This window comes from Emys orbicularis, chromosome 12, assembly GCF_028017835.1.
Source record: "Emys orbicularis isolate rEmyOrb1 chromosome 12, rEmyOrb1.hap1, whole genome shotgun sequence".
Lineage (NCBI taxonomy): Eukaryota > Metazoa > Chordata > Testudines > Emydidae > Emys > Emys orbicularis.
Genome location: NC_088694.1, coordinates 26,150,614 through 26,171,674, shown reverse-complemented (window position 1 = coordinate 26,171,674; position 21,061 = coordinate 26,150,614). Strand labels below are relative to the sequence as shown.

Genomic DNA, 21,061 nt, shown 5'->3' with positions numbered 1-21,061 from the left:
TGAATGGGAATTGATATAGGAATATCCATGCTAGTAAAAATCAGCTGAGCCACGGGGAATATTAAAGAAATCCCTGAAGTTCCAGGTACGACTGCCTAGAGCCAGTACATCAATCTGTATTATATATTGACTTATATGAGACAAGGGTGTCAAGCCCGGGAAAGGAGGGAGTTGAAAATTACAGCAACAGCAGCAATTGTCTGTTTGGCACAAAATATTTTGTTCTTTTTGTCATCTCCTTTGCTAATGTTTCTGCTGGTTAAATTAAAATGTTTAAGATTGGCATTTGAAATGACTGAAATCGCTAACGGGGCACTGTCAAAGTAAAAGTGTATTCCTAGCATTCCTTTAATAACAACTGAGATTATTACGACTCAAATTATTTTTTACAAAATCAAAGGGCTGTGTTGTGGCTTTCCAAGCCACTGTTGCATTGTTTGAGGTGGGGAATGCAGAAGGTCTATTCAGCAATGCAGAAACCCACAGCAAACACTGCTCGTTCCTCCCCGGGCCATTTCGGAACATGCACATAATTTTTGTTGTTGGTGTTTAAAGCCTTATCCAAAGAACGCACCATCTGGAGGTTGCTATAATATTGTTGCTCCTGCAGCATCCATGCTTCTTGGGTCTTTCACACCAATGATGAAGTTGTTGGTTCTCCTGGCTCCATGAACCAGGGAAAGCACGTCAACTTTATATACTTGATGACCCCTGGCTTCAAGGAATTCAATATCTTCTTCAGGAAATTCACCTGTCAAGATTTTAGAAGAAGTTATTTTAATTGAAGCCATTATTGCATGAGTTCCAAGTCTTTACCTTAAGCTTCTAATCCAGGGGTAGGCAACCTATGGCATGCGTGACAAAGGCGGCACGCGAGCTGATTTTCAGTGGCACTCACACTGCCCGGGTCGTGGCCACTGGTCGGGGGGGCTCTGCATTTTAATTTAATTTTAAATGAAGCTTCTTAAACATTTTAAAAACCTTATTTACTTTACATACAACAATAGTTTAGTTATATATTATAGACTTATAGAAAGAGACCTTCTAAAAACATTAAAATGTATTACTGGCACGTGAAACCTTAAATTAGAGTGAATAAATGAAGACTCGTCACACAACTTCTGAAAGGTTGCCGACCCCTGTATCCATTGTGCCAATGAACCTGCCCATCAGTGTCCTACTCTTAGGGATCTGGGAGGCAGAGAGGCATCACAAGAGTACAAGTTCAATGGCCTAGTAAGAAGCAGTGTCTCAAGACAGCACACCCAGTTCTCAGCAGCAAAGACGGTGTCTAATGGGGCAGTGTCAAGGTAGGCAGTCTTGAGTGAGGGTGTGGGTGGGAATGGGAGATATATGAGGATCACTTAGGGATGCGAAGGATGCTCCTTCTCAACGAAAGGGGAAAATAAACTGCTGCCATTGCAAAAACTGACGATAGGATAAATGTGGGGCAAGAAAATGAAAATCCAGCAGACAGAACTTCACTGTAGGCTTCACTGTAGGCCTTTGGGATTAATTTGGGATAAAATATTAGGGCTAACAGAATTAAACAGGAGTATGGGGAAAGGTGTAGTCCACCTTAAAAGTAGGTTTAGAAGCAGCACCATTCAGATTCTTCACAAAACCGACAGAAACCAGCACCCCTTTTCCTGAGCACAAGAGGAGAAGAAGTCTTTCATGCCCCTTATAAACTGTGTGGCAAAAAGTATTAATGGGTGAACTTCAGAGGGTTCAGAGATTTGGGTCAAAAGTTGAGACGCTCTCGAGCCTGGAAAGCCAAAGTGGAAATCTCTTTGCCTGGAACAAGGAAGTGCTCCCTGCTTGCTGTGCTTCAGGTTTTGAATCAGGCTTAAGATAACTGGGGCCTGATTTTCCAAACAGCCACATACCTGCAATTGCAGTTGAAGGCAACTGGAGCTCCAGATGCTCAGCACTTTCTGAAAATCAAGGCCCCATTCAGGAGTCTCAAGTTGGGCCCCCAAAAGCACTTCTTGTTTTTGATCATTTAAGATGTATTTTTTTACACCAAGATGATTTAAGAGCTGAGACACAACCTGAATTTCCCCTATAGTTTATTATTTGTATTCCAGTAGTGCTAAGGGCCCCAGCCAGAGTTGGAGGCCTCACTGTACACACACAGAAGACAGTCCCTGCCCCAAGAACACACAGTTACAAAGGCAAGACAGACACACAACAAAAAATGCCAACTGCCAAGAAGTACAAGCCTTATAAACTACAGTGCAATTTCTTCCCTGGTTCCTTTCATATAACCCTGATTTTCTCTACCTCCCTCCCCTGCTTTGTTATTTGTTGTGCTTTCACAATTTTAATATAAATCCTGAAGTGTGATTGCAAATTGGCTCAGGATACATCACCACCAACTAAGCAGATAAGTAAAAATCTCATGATAACTATACCTATATAAAGTGCAGGTAAGAGTATGGTTTAGAGTATTGTCTACCTGAAGCATTCAAAAACCACAAATCAGGCCACAAAATAATCATGAAGGTTTTTTTAAATAGTAAATTTTGGATTTTTTTTATTGTCTTCTGGTTTCTGAGCTTTTAAATTACATTCCAGTCCCATTTTCAGGCTTTTCTCTGCAACTATGAGGACTAGAAACTTTGGGGAGGGAGGGTGCATTTTTTTTTTTAAATGAAAGCAGAGATCTTCACATAATTCCAAGACACGGAGCTTCAAGAAAAATACTGAATAATGTGAAACTCATAATAAACTTGGGAGAGTTGGCAACACTGCAAGGACATCTAGACTGGTAGAGTTCTGAGCACATGAGAACCAGAAAGATATTATCATGGGTTTCCTCTTCCTGCTAGCTAGGTTGTAGGTGAGCGGAGTTATGGGCACGAGGAATGAAAAGTAAAAGAAAAAGTATTTGTGGGGGTAACGCTGCCTGTAGCTAGCTCTAGGAGAGGCAGGCACCACCGTGTATGAAGACTCTGGCTATATTAAAGGACTGCCAGTTTGAAGACATGTTCTTGGTCTTGCCTCATTCATTTGGATACACGTGGTGCCACGATCTCAGTACATTGGAGGTGTTTTCAGAGAAGAGCCACACAATTATTAAGAGCCAGGTGAATGGTTTATGAGGAAAGACTGGAAGACACTGAACACATACAGCTTGGCCAAATGATGATGGAGGGGCAAATGAGTATTTGAAGGGTGTGACCACCAAGAAGGGAGAGGAATTGTTGCGACTAAAGGGATGTAGCTAGACGGCATGGGATGACATTAAGCAAAGGAAAAAATATCAGGAGAAATGTGCTAATGGTGAGATCTACCAGACTATGGAAAAATCTTCACTAGAGGGATGGGGGTAACCCCATCACTTTGGGACATTTGGACAGGACAAAGCACTGGAGATTAGCCAGAAAGGCCCAATCCCAAATTGGCTGGGAAAATAATGTTAGCCTACTACATCTTTGCCATCTCCAATGTCTATGATACTTTATTATTGTTTTGTTTCAATTCCGTGTGGTCATTATTATATCTCATTGCTGAGTATAACGTACAAGTACTGCTCATCCTATACGCAGGGTGCTCAAAAATGCCAGCTCATAACGACTGTCTCTTTGGATATACACTTGGCGGTTTGTACGTGATGAAGACTTCGAATGGCTAAGTATGGTGATGCACAGACACAGGAACAGGAAGCAAGTCTTCTGTGTAAAACTGTCAGCTCTGTGGGATGTTTCTGCGTGGAGGCCTCCTGGCTGTACTGAAACTGGATGTACGGATAACGTGAGAGCACAGCTCTTCGATGGCAAGTGCCATCTCTTTTTTGCACACCAGGGATCATCCTAACCAGTCCACACAAAGCTGGGAACACACAGTCCCTTTTACAATTCAAGACATTAAATTAGAACTTGTCTAATTCTTTAGCTTTTACCCACAGAAACAAAATCCACCAACTGGTGACTTGTCCTGTGATCTCCAAATCCTTCGCTTTCTTTGATGCACATGAGACAATGTTCTAAAATGCTGGATCCCATGTCCAACAAGAATGACAAGAAGGATTTGGAAATCATGGAACAAGTAATGCCAGTCAATTTCACCCATATAGGTGAAAGTTGAAGGAGTAAAAGAAATGGACTAAATTGCTAGAATTTTAAATTTGACTTTGTGTCCCTTAAATTTGTCCCTCCTACCCACCAATCCCTATTCCTAAGCACACTGTAATTTGAAATGGACTTCCCTCTCCCCACCAACTGCATTGTACATTTAAACAGATGATGTCTCCTTGAGGCAGACTGCAGAGTAATCCCAGATGTATACGAAAATTCCCTTTGTTTTTTGCCATGATAGAAATGTAGTCTACCAAGATCAGTGCTGATCTCCATACTCACTGTCAACTTGCAGGATGTTGGATTGAAGCTGTGGGTGCAGCCGACCCAGTGACAGACTCTCACTCAGGTTCTTGTTAAGTGTTAAAACATTTACTAAAACCTACGCAAGAAAAAGACCCCAAATATTAACAACTTGATTCAAACACTAAGGAATAAGCATCCAAAGCAGCTTCCTAATTTGCAACCCCAACATTTTCAAATGTACCAATGTACACAGGCAAACGGATTTTTTTTGCACAATTACCCACTTTGTATGAACAAAGTGCATGTTTTTATACATGCAAATAGGTGTACCTGAGGATACTGCAGGCACATTTTTGGAGGCCCTTTAAAAAAAAAAAAATTAGTCCCTAAGGGATATATTTCTAGAATTGCATGAGGTTTTGCATATAGTTCCCATTAAATCAGCAGGAGTCATGAGGCTGAAACTCCAGAGAAATCTCTGAAAATGTATTTTTATGACCAAAAAGTGAATCCTTCTGATAGAACATTAGGAGGCAAGTGGGTGGCTTTAATCTTCCTCTGACTAATGCCTTCGATGAGGTAAAGTCACTCCGAGTAAAGTTGAGTTCTGCCCTTGCCTTGTAATAATCCAGTGCTGTTATATATACAGTCATGCCATCAGCAAGTGCTCCGTCTCATTACAAATGATAAATTAGAAAGAGCTATTTGCAGAGCTCACAATAGGAAGGATTTCAGGAAGGAATGTGCTAAACTGAACTTCTGTTGGGGATAAGAACCAAAATTCCACTCCCATCCTCCTGCAGTTCTCACAACACAACAGTTCTATTTTCTACAGTTCTTTAAGAAAATGACCTTTGAATAGGTTGTAGAAGGTCATACAATCTTTATGGAGGTTGCTAAGATTCTGTCTTCCCACATTTCTGAGAGCCGTCATCAGAGAAGGCACATAGCCCTGTTCCAGGGCTTGTCTACACAGCTAGTTAGTGAGCAGCAAGCCAGGTTGTGGATGTACACCACACTAGCCTGTTGTGAACTAACTGCCCATATAGACCTTGGTACCATGCACAAAAAGCTCCATAGTGCTGTACATTCACACCCTACCTTGCCGCATACTAACTAGCCATGTAGACAACCCTAGTGAAAAGAACGGACAAACCGCAGCAAATGTAGCTTTAGATTACCAATTACCCAGGACTGCATGGCTCAGAGGACTGATCTGACCATTTCTAGATCACCAGTTTGGATCCAGGCTGACTAGTAGCAACAGAAAGTTGTTGCTCATTGACACCAGTTAACATTTTTGTTGGTAGCCTCAGCAGAAAGTACAAAGATTGAATGGGGGAAACAGAGCTCTCCTTTCTACCCTGGTGACTCTCCCTCTAGGTCAGATGTGAGATGCTTTGGGACAGCAGGTGGGGGAAGAGGAAGCTTAACCTATGCTCACACAGTGTGGCTCGACCATATATGAGCCAACAGCTTCCACTGGACTATCAGACCTGCTCCTTTAGCTCAGCTAGTAGAGGCTCATGCTTTTAGACCCACAGGTCCTACGTTCATGCCCTGCAGATGACTCAACCGGGACTATCGTTACAAGTGAAACTCATCTTCCACGTCACACCACTGCCCATGTTTTACCAGAGGACTTCAGTCTCCATGGGCTGTTATCTTGAAGCAGAACTAAATGCACATTAAGACAATATTTTAACCTCTTCAAAAACAGGAATTGTGTATTTCATGTTTGTTCTGGTAACCAACATGTTGGTGTAGGAAACCCCCAGGGCAGAGCATGGGCAGTGGGTATAATAGGCCAGGGGTAGCTGCTGCCGCAGGACACTGAACTGGGGCTGCTCCCGCCCCAGGCTGGCTGTCATGGCTGGGACTGCTCCGGCCGGGGCTTGGATCAGTCAGCACGCTGAAGCTGGCCCGGGGCTCCTCTGGAGGCGGGGGTAGGGAGGACGGCTCGGGTTCTGGCCAGCCAGGGTCTTCTCTGGCTGTGGGAAAGGAGAGGCGGGGGGGAGGGGACTCAGGGCTCCAGCCACAGGGGCTCATGCGGAAGGGGTGGGATCAGGGGGCTAGCTTCCCCGAAGGGGCGGTCCACCTGCCGCCCATGGGGCAGGGAATACAAATACCAGCATGAAGAAACACTGGAAGATAGCTTGGGCCTTCCCCATTGCAAGTGGTTCAGAACGTGGTCAGATGCAGTACTCAAAACTGACCTGCGTGATGCTGCTCAAGGCTTTGTCGCCATTGTTAGCTCCCAGACAAAGATAAGTCCCACACATCCCTTCAGATGGTCGAACAATAGTGGGCAGTAAAAAGGATAGGGGTCTTTTTCCAGGCTGAATGAGATTCCTCTGTTGGTGAATAAAATACCCCCCAAAACTAGTAAACAGATCAGAACAAAGATTTTCCATAGCCCAAATTGCTTATGTTAACTTGTTTCTCTTTTCATTTCTGAGTCAATAACTCTAATACTATTGGCTTGATTATGATGCCATTCTCACTGCTATAAGAACATAAGAATTGCCATACTGGGTCAGACCAAAGGTCCATCTAGCCTAGTATCCTGGCTTCCGAGAGCGGCCAATGCCAGGTACCCCAGAGCGAATGAACAGTACAGGTAATCATCAAGTGATCTAGTTTACTACTAGTTTACATTTATCTCATACCTTTCATTCCAAGGCACCTAAAGCCCTTTACAAACTATATACAGAAGTCATTTTACCCACTACTAAAATGCAACCACCTCTGGAGGGGAAAGTGGCAACTCTTTAACAGTGCATAGCAATACCGCCCAACAGTTTAGCACAGGAAGTGACCAGCAGTGGTCAATGATGTTCTCTGTCTGAGACCTCAGGATGTGGTTTCCATTTTCTATCAACCTGGAGAGTAATAATTTTCAAATATAATCCTTATTTCCAGTCAATATAATGTGTGATCAGCCTGGGGGAAGTGTGCTTTCTACATGGCAGCCATGCTAGACTCTATATGGTTTCCTTGCAATACTATGCTATTTCACGTAGCCAGATCACACAAACAGGTAACCTCCTCCTGTAGTCTATATTCTATTTCTCTGCTGGATAGCATGGAAAGTGAAGAGAAAGCGAGAGAGCTCAGCCTGCATAAATAGCCTCTCTTTTTTATTGAGGAAGTTATTTGAGAATAAAAAGAGTCAAGACCAAACGAGTTCAAATTCAGAACTCTTCATGGAATTCATTACCAGGCCGGGAGAGGAGTGGTTCAATGTACTATTCAGCCAGGAAAAGTCCAACATCTGACTGTTTAGAAGGATTCCAGAGGGTGTTATTATTCCACTTCCAAATGGACGGTTCAGGGAACTGAAAAGGAAGACAAAGAAACCTTGTGAAAACCCTTCCAGTAATTCATATAACACTCCAAGGCTTGGTACTGTCAGAGCACGACCCCAGATTCCCCCTTGCACCTTGGTGGAGAATCTTCCATAGGTTTGTTTTTTTTTAGTGTTTGTGAAAGGTGCCAGCTGATAACGCCAGAGAATGAAGGTCTCTGTGTATCTAAGGAACAGGTACAGCATGGGTAGCAGCAGTGCAAGATTCTTCCACACACCCCTGTCAACGGGCCTGGAGCCGTCACCTCTAGGTGAGAAGCTATTTCAGTCTTCATACTCTCTGCTAAGGATGGCAGGTAGAGGTGGAAATCTGTGATGTGAACACCTCTCCATTAGGAACTAGACTAAGACCACCAAGTTATTTCAGATAGGCCATTGAACAGCCATAGATGGCAATGGCTGGCAATTACCAAGGATCTAGGCTGAACCAGTGAGCGTTAGGTGATGGGAATAGGTCTGTCACGACCAATCTCCGGAGTCATTCCTCTCACCATCACATTGAATGAACTTTCTTTTCTCTGCTCTCCCATCTCTAAACCCACCAGGACTGAAAAACTAAATCCTTTACCTTACAACTGCAACAATGTAGTCATCGGGTCCCATAACAAGGACCTGGCTAGCAGGGGGGCCGTTCTCTATGGAGAAGTGTGGAATATTGATAGCAGAAGGGAAGGACTGGGAGTCATTAATCAGCTGACGCAGGAAACCTGCCTTTGATTTACTGCAATGACAAGAGAGGATATGGGGGCGAAAAAGCAGTGAGTTTAGAAAGCAGAGCATCTCCTCTTTAGGGCACATCTAATATATAAATCCATCAGGCAGTACTCATCACAGGCCCGTCGGACGTGCCTGGAAGGAATGGAGGTTATTCAACTGTACTGTGAAAAGCGGGCTCCTCTGGGGTATCAAATGGAAAGAAATGAGACGTCTCAGTCACCGCATCGGGGAGGCAACTCTGTGGTCGTTGCCCTGGACCATTTGTTAGTCAGACTGTAGGCTGAAGCACCCGCCCCGTTGCCTGGAGTTCAGAGAGGTTCAATGGACGTGTGGCGAGTGAGAATGATGGAGCATCACTATGACTTTACCATGGGGTCCTGGTCCATGATTAGGGCTCCTGGGTGCTACCACAATACAAATAATAATGTGAGGCTGCCAAAAGGAAGGAAGGTGACGGCTCCCTCAGGTCTTTGTCGGGACATCCTAAGAATGGATACATATAGCTGTGTTGTGAAAAAAAGCTGCTGTGTTACCTGACTATGATTTTTGTAATCAAATGTATCAGGCAACCCCTGCCAGCTTGGAACACCCCATCTTCTTAGCAGGCATTGATCCTCCTATAGGTTAATTTATCTTCTACTAACTCCGTGAGGCAGACATTACTATGCTCGTGGCTATAAATGAGGTGGGAGGGCCTGTGGAGAAAGAGAATCTAGGGTGTGAGCTGAGCAGCCTTGAGGGAGGAACACTAGGCGCAGTCAGGTCTGGGAAGAAGGTTTGAGCTAATTTTATGTGGTATTATTGTTCATTTCTCTGTTAATAAAGCCAAACCCCAGGAAGGACTTTGCACAGCATACAGGCTTTCTTTCACAGCAGATTGGGAAAGGCTTTGATTGATAGGGGTCAGACGAAAGCATCGCATCCTGGTTACAGTTATATTTGTAGTGGGGTTGGGCCCCCCTTAGACCATATTTTAATGAGTTTGTAAGTAAGGTATAGCATGGTTTGTTCCTGATCAAATTATGTCCACACACACCATGGTTTAGGCACAGCTCCTAATGGTGTCACTGTGCTTTGACGCTATTCATGAAAGAGCTGTAGCATGTCTGTCCAACTGGAATCAGACCTTAGCATGATTCCTCTGATGTGTAAATAAGACCTTACTTCACTGTGTTCTTGTTATACAGAAAGGCCTTGTCTACACTAGCAAAATTACCCATTGTTGCCCATACGGGTCAGCAATGGCTGCAGCTGAACCAGCACTGAACATGGTGCAGCTGCAAGTGTAGACATCGACGAAGTGCATCCAGCCCCACTGCATTAATCATGGCTAAAACCTACTTTGAGATATAAGAGACAATGTTTCAATCCCAGATTTGTCAGAGAGCATTAGGGAGACAGGAAGCACCATTCTGGGTGTTGCGGGAAGGAGGGATCACAGACAGTGTCCTTAATGTACAACTTCTGATTGGCACTGGATGGGCTCAGATGGGAGGTAGATGCCTCCGCCTGAGCCTCGGAGAACGGATTTTAGAGGGGTAAAAGCGGATGATAAACATCAGGGTTTAGCCTGTTACAGAAAGAATCTAAATTAGGAAACCACATTGTAACGCCCCATAATCTTTCAGGGCCAAATTTGTTTTTGCTCATGTGAATATGGGCTGTGAAATAAGTGGATACATTGGTCACCCCTGAATACAGCACAGCTCATGCTTCTCAAGGCCCTTTGGGAACTGGCCTTTCATCAGTGAAACTTAAAGACCCACAGAACAAGGACCAGATATCATTGTACAACAGGATTATTACAATGATTCATATTCATTTATTCACCAAAGCATTCCTCATACTCAGACGTACCTGACCATGTCTTCTACACTATGGTAGATGGATGCGTCACAGACTGGGTCTCCCAAGCTGTTAGCTAGGTCCAGTGCTATTTTTAACGTCTAAAGTGAACACAAAGAAAGAAACAAAGAGAAACATTTAGGTGGCCCTGGAAGTCTCACCTTCCATTGTCCAGATGGAGTGGCACTTACTCTTCCAGCATGTCGGATCCAGCTTCTATTTTGCCCCAACTCCCTGCCTAGTAATCACCATCTTGAGCAGCAAGCCTTCATGGGTATTATAAAGTGTTGTTGCTTCAAAGGCAGATCTAGCTGATGAAGACGGCCTTTCCACAGGCCAGGTGTATGAAGCCAAGATTTCTTGCTATCCCTCAATGATCAGAAGTAAAGTGTACAGACAAGACAACCAAGGGACACGAGCTTTACATTGCAGGCAGCATTACATGAAAGTGGGGTATACCCAACAATATTTGTACAGCTGATGGCCAAGGTGAAATGTACGTACACACTATCTGTTCATCTGACTCGTGCTAGCACACTCCCATGTAAACAGGTTTCAGAGTCTCCAACGAGAAACTGCAGAATTGGAATTAATTTGCAAACTGGACACCATTAAATTAGGCTTGAATAAAGACTGGGAGTGGATGGATCATTACACAAAGTAAACACTATTTCCCCATGCTAATTTTTCCCCTACTGTTACTCACACCTTCTTGTCAACTGTTGGAAATGGGCCATCCTGATTATCACTACAAAGGTTTTTTTCTCCTGCTGATAATAGCCCACCTTAATTGATTAGTCTCATTATAGTTGGTATGGCAACACCCATTTTTTCATGTTCTCTGTGTATATATATCTTCCTACTGTATTTGCCACTGCATGCATCCGATGAAGTGGGTTTTAGCCCACGAAAGCTTATGCCCAAATAAATTTGTTAGTCTCTAAGGTGCCACAAGTACTCCTCACTCCCATGTAAGAAACACAACCATCAGTTCTATTACCTTCCCTCTACTTTCCAGCCGGTAATTACCACTTTCTGGAGCATTCATCACAACACCAAAAATCATGCCGGATTCCCATGAGACTCCTCCTGAGGGAGCTGCACATGCTCTTAATGCACAGTTCCACCAGCATCCCATTGCCACAAAACAGGAATTCGGGGTTTTTTTGCTACCTCTATTTCTAATTATAGGTCACCCACGTGGCTTGAATGGAAAATTTTAACCCCAGAACATTTAAAGGGACAGCATTTTAAAAGCACGATGGAGACATGCATGAGTGGTGCATGATTCCTGCATTTGGGGAGCCTGGGCATGAGCACCGGAAGCTCCCTAGAAGTGGTGGGGGGGGGGCCACTGGTGCCTGGACCATGGCCCCACCCCCTTCTCCGCCCTGAGGCTGTAGAACTGATTAATGAAATTGTTTTTAATTGTTCACTTTATTAATGTAACTTCATAAGTAAAGTTTTATGAATGAAACATTCATTCATAAAACCGGTTACCCCAATAACTGGCTAATTGACAATTAAGATGCTTGTTAAGAGAGTCATAGCATTCAGCCAGCTGCCCTTGTAAGTTTCAGTTTCAATCCAATTGCTGCTTAAATCACTGACACTTGCACTGTTTCAACATTGTAACTTCTGCTCACTGTTTGCCATTCATATACTTGTCTACATTGTAGCTTCTGTTCACTTTGTCATTCCTTACACTTGTCCATATTGTAACTCAAACTCCATTTTAAAACGCTCACTCCATTTTGCAAAACCCTGCTGTAATCTTATTAGTTTAGTTTAGATGTGTGAATGAGGTATGTATGGATGATGGAATCAACCTCCAGCGCCAGCCTGTCCTGATGAAATAGAGTTCAAACACCAATGGCTGAAGATGCAGACAACAGCCCTAACAAAATAAGAAGAGTCCACCCTAAAAAGAAAAGAACAAAGGTACAATAGAAGGAAGATCAAAGCCAGGTCCGCAATTGATGGGTGATCAATCACACCGAATCCAGAGGCAGCGTGACACAGCAAGACCTATAGACTCTGGATTCAAACTAAAAGTCTATTAAAAAGATGGGTGAGATGGAAGACTTTGGGTAATGTTCTGCTGCCAACATGGGAGGGCAGACCCAGCCCTTCCTTGTGCCCAGCGTTCCTGGCCAGTTAGCCGCCACAAGCTACGATCCCAAGCTGTGAAATCAAGCCACCAACTCAAGCTATGTTCAGGACTGGTAACTATACAGCAGCTGCAGAACATCTGATGTGTGTGTGTGGATGTGTGTGTGTGTGTGTATAGGTATTAGGTATTAGTCATAAATCAAATTGTGTTATCATAATAAATGTGGCATCTTTGCCTTATCCCCCAAAACGATCCTGTGTAGTTTTGTCTGCATAACAAAGCCCTCCCCCAGCTTGGCCTCCTCCCCCCGAGGCTCCCCCCGAGGCTCCACCCACGCTCCACCCCAGGCCCTGCTCCCACTCAGCCTTCTCCCCCGAAGTCCCCCCGCCCGTGCCTCTCCACGCTCTCCCCCAAGGCCCCCCCACTGCTCGCACCTCTCTGCCCCTCCCCCAAGATCCCCCCGCCTACCGCTCTTTGGCGGGTGGGGGAGGCCTCGGGGGAGGGGGCGGAGAGGTGCAAGTGCTGGGCGGGGGACAGGCCTTGGGGGAAGAGGCAGAGCGGGGGTGGGAAGAGGAGCAATGCAGGCAGCGCCATAGGGGAAGAGGACGACCTGGAGTGGGGCCTCAGGGCAGAGCGCGGGCCAGGTTATATGGCCCGGGCGCCCTTTCGATGGCGGTGGTCCAAAGGCATCCAGAGGGACGTGCGCCGCATCCTATTTGGGGAGGCTTAGCCTCCCCTGGCCTCTTATACCCGCCGCCCCTGGAAACAGGGCATCTTCATGAACACAGAAGCTTGCCAGGTGGGCCAAGCTTTCACACGTGGGCAAAGATGTACCACCAAGAGCCAACTTATCCACCCACGTTTGAAAATGCAGCCCTGTGTGTTTAGCTCGATAAGCTGGTTTCAATTAACTAAAGAAAGGAGGGAGAAGTGTTAGCCCAGAGCTAGTGTACATGCACATTTTGTTCCCTTCCAAAACTGTTGTGATTTGACTCAGGTTGATTGGCAGCTTCTTAGGATCAGGACAGCTTTATGATCCATTGCCGAAGGCAGCGTTACAAGAACAAACGTGCTTTTCAGTCAAACAGGCAGGGGGGACAAAGACAAATTTATTGGGAGATTTCAGTTTTAAGTTGGTGTTGCTTTCATTCTAGTTTCAAGTCATCGCTTAATCCTTTAGATTTATAGCCCAAATGTCTATTATGTTTTGTCATGTGTGGTGCATAAACAATTCCTCTTTATGAGTTATAATTTATCTTCCGATGTACAATAAAAAAAAATTCCCTGTTGGAAAACTGCTGCTTTCCACTAGTCAAGACACTATGGGAGGGATTTTCCTTTGTGCGAGCTAGCAGCCAAGGGTAAGGGTTGTAAAAGCCCCTTAGGCGCCTATAAAAGAATTCCCCCAGCTCCCCCAGAACAGGCAGGACACAGGACAGCTAAGGCCCAGCTGGCAAGCCTTGCTTAAAGGTACTTTTCCTTCTGCTGTGCCTGGCCTCCACCTTCTGTGTTGCATTTCCAGTGGGTGCAGCACAGAATCTCAGCCAACAGCTTAGTAACGTTGCAATTTGCTTTAAGGCCCCAATTTGAAAAACCCCACTGAGTGTGTTGTAGACGTCTACTAACATACCTGCGCTCACAGATCAGGTAGTTAGGTGTGTATGTGGCTGCATACGAACCTGCAGTTATTTGCAGGGGCAAACTGCAGGCATAAAAAGGGAGACCAACAGTACTGGCAACCCCAAGCACTCAAAAAACATGACTCAGGCCCCCAAAATCAGGAGATTGGCTTAAAAACCATGAGATTTTTAAAATAATAAACGTTGGTTCTTTTTATTTGCGTTCTGGGTTTGGTGTTCTTGGGGTGCACTTGGGTCACATTTTCAGGCTTTTCTCCACAAGTATGAGGGCTAGAATTTATTTAAAAAAAAAAAAGAAAGCTGAGGGTCTCAAATAATCACATGACTCCAGAACCTGGGGCTTTACGGAAAAATAAACCCACACCAAATATTGCTAGACTCACAATAAAATTGCAAGAGTTGGTACCACTGGAACAAATTAAGGCCCCTTTAAAAATCAGGACCCAAAATGTCTCTGCATTGCCACCAACATCAGAATAGCTGTGTTTTAAAGGTAAACTGCAAAGCCTTAAAAAAGGTTTTTAAAAATCACCCACTGTCACATTCACAGAGTTACTTCTCTGACTATAGCTGCACTTTGAATGTTGTCTATTTACATCAGCTTATTTTACTCCAAATACCTGTTACGTCTCTGGTTACTGCTTCCTCCTCAGTTCAAGGCACTGAGTTTGGATGCAAATCCCACTTACGCCCTGCTTAAAAGCCAAATGCTTCAAACCGTGCTCAAGACTTATACAGGTCAAACCTGGGAGTTTGGGCTAATGAGTCTATGGCTACGTCCTCACTACGGGGGGGGGGGGGGGGGAGTGTCGGGTCGATTTAAGATACGCAAATTCAGCTACGCGAATAGTGTAGCTGAATTCGACGTATCGGAGCCGACTTACCCCGCTGTGAGGACGGCGGCAAATCGACCTCCGCGGCTCCCCCGTCGACGGCGCTTACTCCTACCTCCGCTCATGGAGTACAAGCGTCGATTCGGGGATCGATTGTCGCATCCCGACGAGACACAATAATTCGATCCCCGAGAGATCGATTTCTACCTGCCGATTCAGGCGGGTAGTGTAGACGTAGCCTAAATCAAGGTCTGCAGAATTTGGTACCTAGGGCTTAAATAGTAAGGAGGGCCCTTTGCAAGATGGTGAATTCCATCCTGTAGGGGTATCTATCTACACAGTGCTCACTAAAACTCCCAAAGTCCTATCCAGCAGGCACTGGGCTCACTGTAAAACCTGGGAAGGATTCAACGGAGTAGGCTTTTCTTGACTTCCAAATCCCAGTCACAAACATGAAGCATCTGCCTACAGGCTATATCACCGCCATCCCCTAAAAGTCAATAACTAAGTGGCTTGTTACACTGATCTAACAAATAGGAAATAGACAGGACTGTCCTCAGCTGTGGTAATGACTGCATACAGGAAATAAATGGCAATACAGCTGTTCCTTTGCAAGGAGTTTTGTTCAAGCAAAAGGGGTTCAGATAATCAAGAGACTCAGGAGTACCCTACAGTACCTGCATATGTCTGGTACAACGTCAAAGTCCAGATTTAAATCTTAGCAGGCTGTTTTCCCATTAACCCCAGCGGGAGTTTCCTATGTAAATTCTCTGCACAATCTTTAGGGAAATAAAGCCCTTTTACGTCAACACAGAAAACTCAGCCAAGTGGTTAGCCCAGTCTTACCTCTGCTATCCAATGGAGGGTATTTTCCCTGGTTACCTGGCTCGTGATATTAAAGCCCTCCAGGATATTTAGAGCTGTGATCAGTGCAGGACCCACATGTGGAGGTGGAGGGCTGAGAACAAGATGACCTGTCAAGGTGAGAGGAGAGGAATACAGCTATTCACATTAGAAGCTGCTTTGTCAAGATTTTATAGGACTGTTCTATCTTTAACACTTTACTGTGAGGAAAGGAAAACAATCATTTCAAACGTGGGAAGGTAATTATAGGAGATTTGAAAAAGATTTCTTAAAAGACAGGTGTCACAGGGTAGCTGGTCCTTGTGAGTAGACCATGCCCAGCTCCCCCTTGTCAGGGCAGGTAAGCCCAACTGAGACAGAGGGGACAGAGCTACACTTGAGTCTAAAGGCCAGTCAGAAGGTAGGAAGAGGAGGAGAGACTGAGGCAGGTTGTGCCTGGGGAGAGGAATCACAGAGGAGTGGCGCTAACTCTGGTGGTGGGTTCCTGGGGAGGTAGCCTGGGGGCTGGTGTTCCAGAAAGGAAACGGAGCTAGCAGAATGAGAGGCAGGGAGCTGCAGAGTCACTACTTGGCCACCAGGGGGTACTTGGCCACCCTATTCCAATAGGATAATGGCCCATTTTTCTCCTTTTTGATGGATAAAGAAGACCTGGAAGGCTTTTTTCCTGCTTGTTTCTTACATCAGAAATTCAAATCTTGTCTATGTTGGGGAGTGGAGGGTTGTGAAAGACTATGGGTGACTGGTGAACTTGTAGGTTTATGACCTCACAGGTCCAAGGAAGTAAAAGACAACTGAATGTGAGGGAAGGGATTTGTATTCAGTTTGTTTAAAACTCTTTGAGTCAGGTTGCCAGTTGCTGCAAACCAATGTAACCCCACAGACTGCAGTGAAGATGCACTGATCTACACTGGCTGAGAATCTGGCCCTTTACCTTTTGTTTGTTTTTGTAAAGAAACCTGTATCTCAAATGTCTGAATGAGCAGAAAAAAAAAGAAAGGGTCATTTGTTAAAGATTCAACACCTTTCCAATGCAATTAAAGGATGAGGAAGTTAAGGCTCCTCCAAGAAAGACCTCCAGCAAAACAGAATGACCAGATTTCACAGTTCTGTTATGTTTACGATAAAAGAAAAACCAGGGAAAAAAATTACTCTTCAGGCCTTCTCTATCCACCATAAAAAGGCTCAAAAGGGCATAACCCCGTGTTTTTCCCCTTTGCAGACCACCTTTAAGGGCCATTTGCAAGCTGTACAAAACTCCTGGGCTATGACATGGCCTGGCTTACATCAGGATACAATATGGCATCAACATGTGGTCAAGTTGTGGCTCTGTGTGATGACGTTACATCAAAATGTCAACACTTGATTTCACAAGTCCCAAAGCTATCTGAGGGCTTGCCAATATCTCACAAGTGAGGATCAGCGTATACAGGCTTGTTCTGTCAAGGAAAACATGAACCTGTGTCAAATGCTGGAAGCATTCTTAACTTACTGATCATCACAGTCACTAGTTTGCAGCAGGAAGGTGACTGGGACAGTCTTAATGACCTAGGCAGATCTGTACCCTGCGGACACAAGCCAGTACTTTGATGAGGGTTGCAGCTTAGTGGCTTTGCTGCCTCACACTCATTTCTCCCCTAGCTTTGGGGGGCAGTTCAGATTTACAGTTGCTAACTGATGCTATCACGTGCCATAGGATGTAGCAGCCTGTGCACCGGAGAGGCAGGGCTGTCAGGACACTTTACCTTGATACACCGTGTGGACTGGATCCTCCACTACAGCATTGTAATTAATGAAGTCTTCTTCTAACAGGACTCCTCCATAGTTATGGACCTGAACAAAAGGGCAAGGCAGAGCATATCAAAACAGCTGCGTCAGTGAGTTATTGCAGTCAGCCTGCCACCCCAGTAAACAACATTGTATTCTGACTCTGGTTAAACACCAGTTCACCTCTTATTATGATTTTTGGCTGTGGTGTTCAGAGCCTAAGAGAGTTAGGAGCCCATTGAATTTCAATGGAATCTGAGTGCCTAACTGCCTTAGGTTTCCTTTGAAAAATCCCATCCTTTATGACTAAAAACTGCTTTTGATCCCTCCCCCTACGCCCAAGTGTCAATACATTGAGAAGTCCTGTAGCCCAGCCCCTATAGCATGCCCAGGTGATGGACACTATGAAACAGCTCTGCATCTCCCTCCATGGCATGATGGGGTGACAGGCACTGCTACAACTCTGCAGACTTCCATGGGGTGACCCAAGAGATGTATCTGGCCCATTGCCTTTAGTCTTCCTCCTCACATTTTCCGGAGTATGCACTTTACTTGCTCATTCTTCCAAAGAGACCTTTCCCCTAGGTTCCTTGCAGCATAAGAGAGTTCTCTCTCCTTTCATCCTTGGTTCTGTTCCTGTTTATTTCTCAGTCTCCTCTCCTCTATAGCAATGCCAGTGAAAGAGGGACATCTGGCTCCTTTTATTTTTAACTCCTCCTACAGACTGCTTGCTGCACATATCACTTGGCCAAAGCTATCCCATGGAGTAATGAGGCCTGCATCTCAGCCCTGGAGCCCATTAGATACCTCTGCAGTAATCATTATTATAATGAGGATACTTGGCTCTTCTCTAGTGCTTTTCATCTGAGGATCTCAAAGTGCTTGACAAATATTAATTAATTATGCCTCAGAACTACTGCAGAGACAGGCATGACCTGAAATGTTCAGCTCTGGTTCTGCTCAGAAGTGTCTGGATGTGGGGTTTTGGTTCTGGGAAGAAAATGCAATTTGTTTAAACAGTGAAGGTGATCGGAACAGATTGCCAAGGAGAGGAAGGCTGGTCCAGTGGTTAAGGCACTAGGACTTGGGAAACCTGGATTCAATTCCCTGCGCTGCCACAGACTTCTTGTTTGACCCGGGGCAAGTCACTTAGCTTCTCTGAGCTTCAATCCCATATATGTAAAATGGAGATAATAGCACTGCCCTACCTCCCTGGCGTGGTGTGAGGCTAAATAGATTAAATATTGTGAGGTGCACAGATAATACTGCCATGGAGGCCATGTCAGTGTGACACTCTGTGCCCCATAGTCACCATGGTGGTATAATTATTATATGTTTTGTACACAGTACGCCTCATTTTAAAAGTTTCAATCTGCTGAACATTAACATCCTGTTAAGTTGTATATGCTATCACTGTATAGGAAGTTATGACGTTTGGCTCTGTATGTGCCACTGAAACATATTGTGAGGTTGGGAACACCCACAAGCAGCCTTTCAGGTACAACAATAAAAAGGCCAAACAATGTTAATGGCCCCTTGAAGAGAATCAAACACTTACAAGGATTACCCCAGGAACTGTATAGAATGGAAACCTCTCAGAGATAGCACATACCCAAATGGAGACCGTTTGACTCATGTCCCAGCAAAAGATCTTTCCAGCAAGCTGGAAAAAGATATAAAAGGGGGAAGTGACATCATCACTTGGCCTCACTCACCCTACAACACAACACCTGAAAACACCTGAGGAACAAAGACTGAATTGCGAGAATAAGAGTCCCAGGCAGGACAGAAGAATTCCTGTCTGTGTATACAAAAGCTATAATCTGTTTATACGGCTAACAGGGTGAGACACTGCTTGATTCAAATCCTATCTAGTTTATAAAGCTTAGATTACATTTTTGTTTATTTCTTAGGTAATCTGCTTTGATCTGTATGCTCACTACTTATAATAACTTCAAATCTATCTTTCTGTAGTTAATAAATCTGTTTTATATTTTTACCTACAGCAGTGTGATTTGCTTGAAGTGCTTGAGGGAATCTGTTCAGGAACAAAAACTGGTGCTTTGTCCTCTCCACTTTGAGGGAGGGGTGGACTGGGTAATAAACTTATACTGGTCAGGCTTTTGACCAGGGCAAGATGGTTCAGCTCTAGGGTCCCAGCAGTGGCGAGGCCAGGTTTTAGCAGCAAGGGGAGTGAACACATAAAAAAAAAGGCGCCGCAAAGAAAAAAGAAAAACGAAAAAGAAAAACCCCGACTGACTCGCCGCTGAAGTGCTGCCGAAGACCTGGAGCGGCTGAAGGACCTGCCACCAAAGTGCCGCTGAAGATCCAGAGCGCCGCCTGGAGTCCCACTGAGTGAGTAAAAGCGCTGGCGAAGACCCAGAGCGCCACCGGGTGAGTAAAAATTTAAAAAGTGCCACTTTTCTGCTCAGTGGGAGCGGCCGCTCCCCCTGCTCCCCGCCTAGCTGCGCTCCTGGGTCCCAGGCTGTGGAGCTGGGAGAGAAGCCTTCATATGACTGCAGTTGGGTGTGTCCCTGCCTGTGTAAAGGTTTGTGTAAATGCAGGACCGGGAGCAGTCTGCAGCTTGTCACAGCATCACAGTGAGTAAGGGAGCCCAGGCTGGAATGCCAGAGGGTTCCGCAGTACCTCAGTTCCAGGTTGTACCCTGGCGAAACCCATCACAGTCAGTACAAAAAGACAGAAAGGCAAGAGATGTGGTGGATGCTCCATCACTTGGCATCTTTGACTCAAGACCAGATGCCTTTCTGGAAGATATGCTCTAGTTCAAGTACAAATTATTGGGCTCAAGAGGGCTTACTGACAGGGAAGGGAGGGGCAGCTCCCTTCACTCCAGGAGTGATTGTGTGAAATTCCATGGCTGGTTTTTTACAGAAGGTCAGAGCTGAGTGTGTGTACTCACAAAACCCTCGGACTCTTACAACCGAACACACACAGGCCTGGCTCCCTGCACTTACGTCCGTATAAATGAGAGTAAATCCACTGAAGTCAATGGAGCGACACCAGTGTCTGATGCGGTACGAGACCAGGCCCATGGCTGCTCTAGCTCGTGCTTTGGTTTTCCACCCCAAAAATCAGACTAAGCAGACTCTGCAGTTCTGGGCTCTGGTTTTTCATAATGAACCACTCAACGTAGCGAGAGGATACCGTCTCAGGTGGAACCATTAACAGATGAAGCACAGGAGCAGGAGAGTTAATGCTTTCCCATGCGGGGCATGTTCATCTGGGGCACAAACAGCCTGACGGGCACGTGCAAGTCAGGGTTTGCACTCACATGCAGTGCAGCATGCGTAAGCATCATCTCGTCTGCCTAAGGTGTGCAAATTCCCACCTGCGCTTGCCCCTTTGAAAATGTGGTCCATAGTTTTAATCCCCACTCCCTGCACCAAGCGATAGATACATCCTCAAAGATAAAGGCCCTAATTCAACTGCGTTACACTCCAGTAGCGCCACTGAAATCATTTGGCCACTGACTTGCACCAGCTGAGGATCTAGCCCAGTGGAGTCACATCAGCATAAAACTGAGCACAGCAGCTGCTAACCAGGCAAAAGGAGTGTGAATGATATGCAAA

At 45.1% G+C, this 21,061-nt stretch overlaps 1 protein-coding gene across 1 annotated transcript in view; it reads right to left on the bottom strand.

Moving 5' to 3' along the window:
- Positions 1 to 587: 587 nt before the first annotated feature.
- GGT7 (gamma-glutamyltransferase 7) overlaps positions 588 to 21,061 on the bottom strand; it is a 47,277-nt gene continuing 26,803 nt past the window's right edge. The window contains exons 8-15 of the mRNA XM_065414642.1: positions 17,450 to 17,537; positions 15,690 to 15,817; positions 10,270 to 10,358; positions 8,264 to 8,416; positions 7,549 to 7,666; positions 6,545 to 6,682; positions 4,365 to 4,464; positions 588 to 751 (exon numbers count right to left, since the gene is read on the bottom strand). Of these exons, the coding sequence (XP_065270714.1) occupies positions 588 to 751; positions 4,365 to 4,464; positions 6,545 to 6,682; positions 7,549 to 7,666; positions 8,264 to 8,416; positions 10,270 to 10,358; positions 15,690 to 15,817; positions 17,450 to 17,537 (978 nt within the window). The remainder of the gene's footprint in view (positions 752 to 4,364; positions 4,465 to 6,544; positions 6,683 to 7,548; positions 7,667 to 8,263; positions 8,417 to 10,269; positions 10,359 to 15,689; positions 15,818 to 17,449; positions 17,538 to 21,061) is intronic.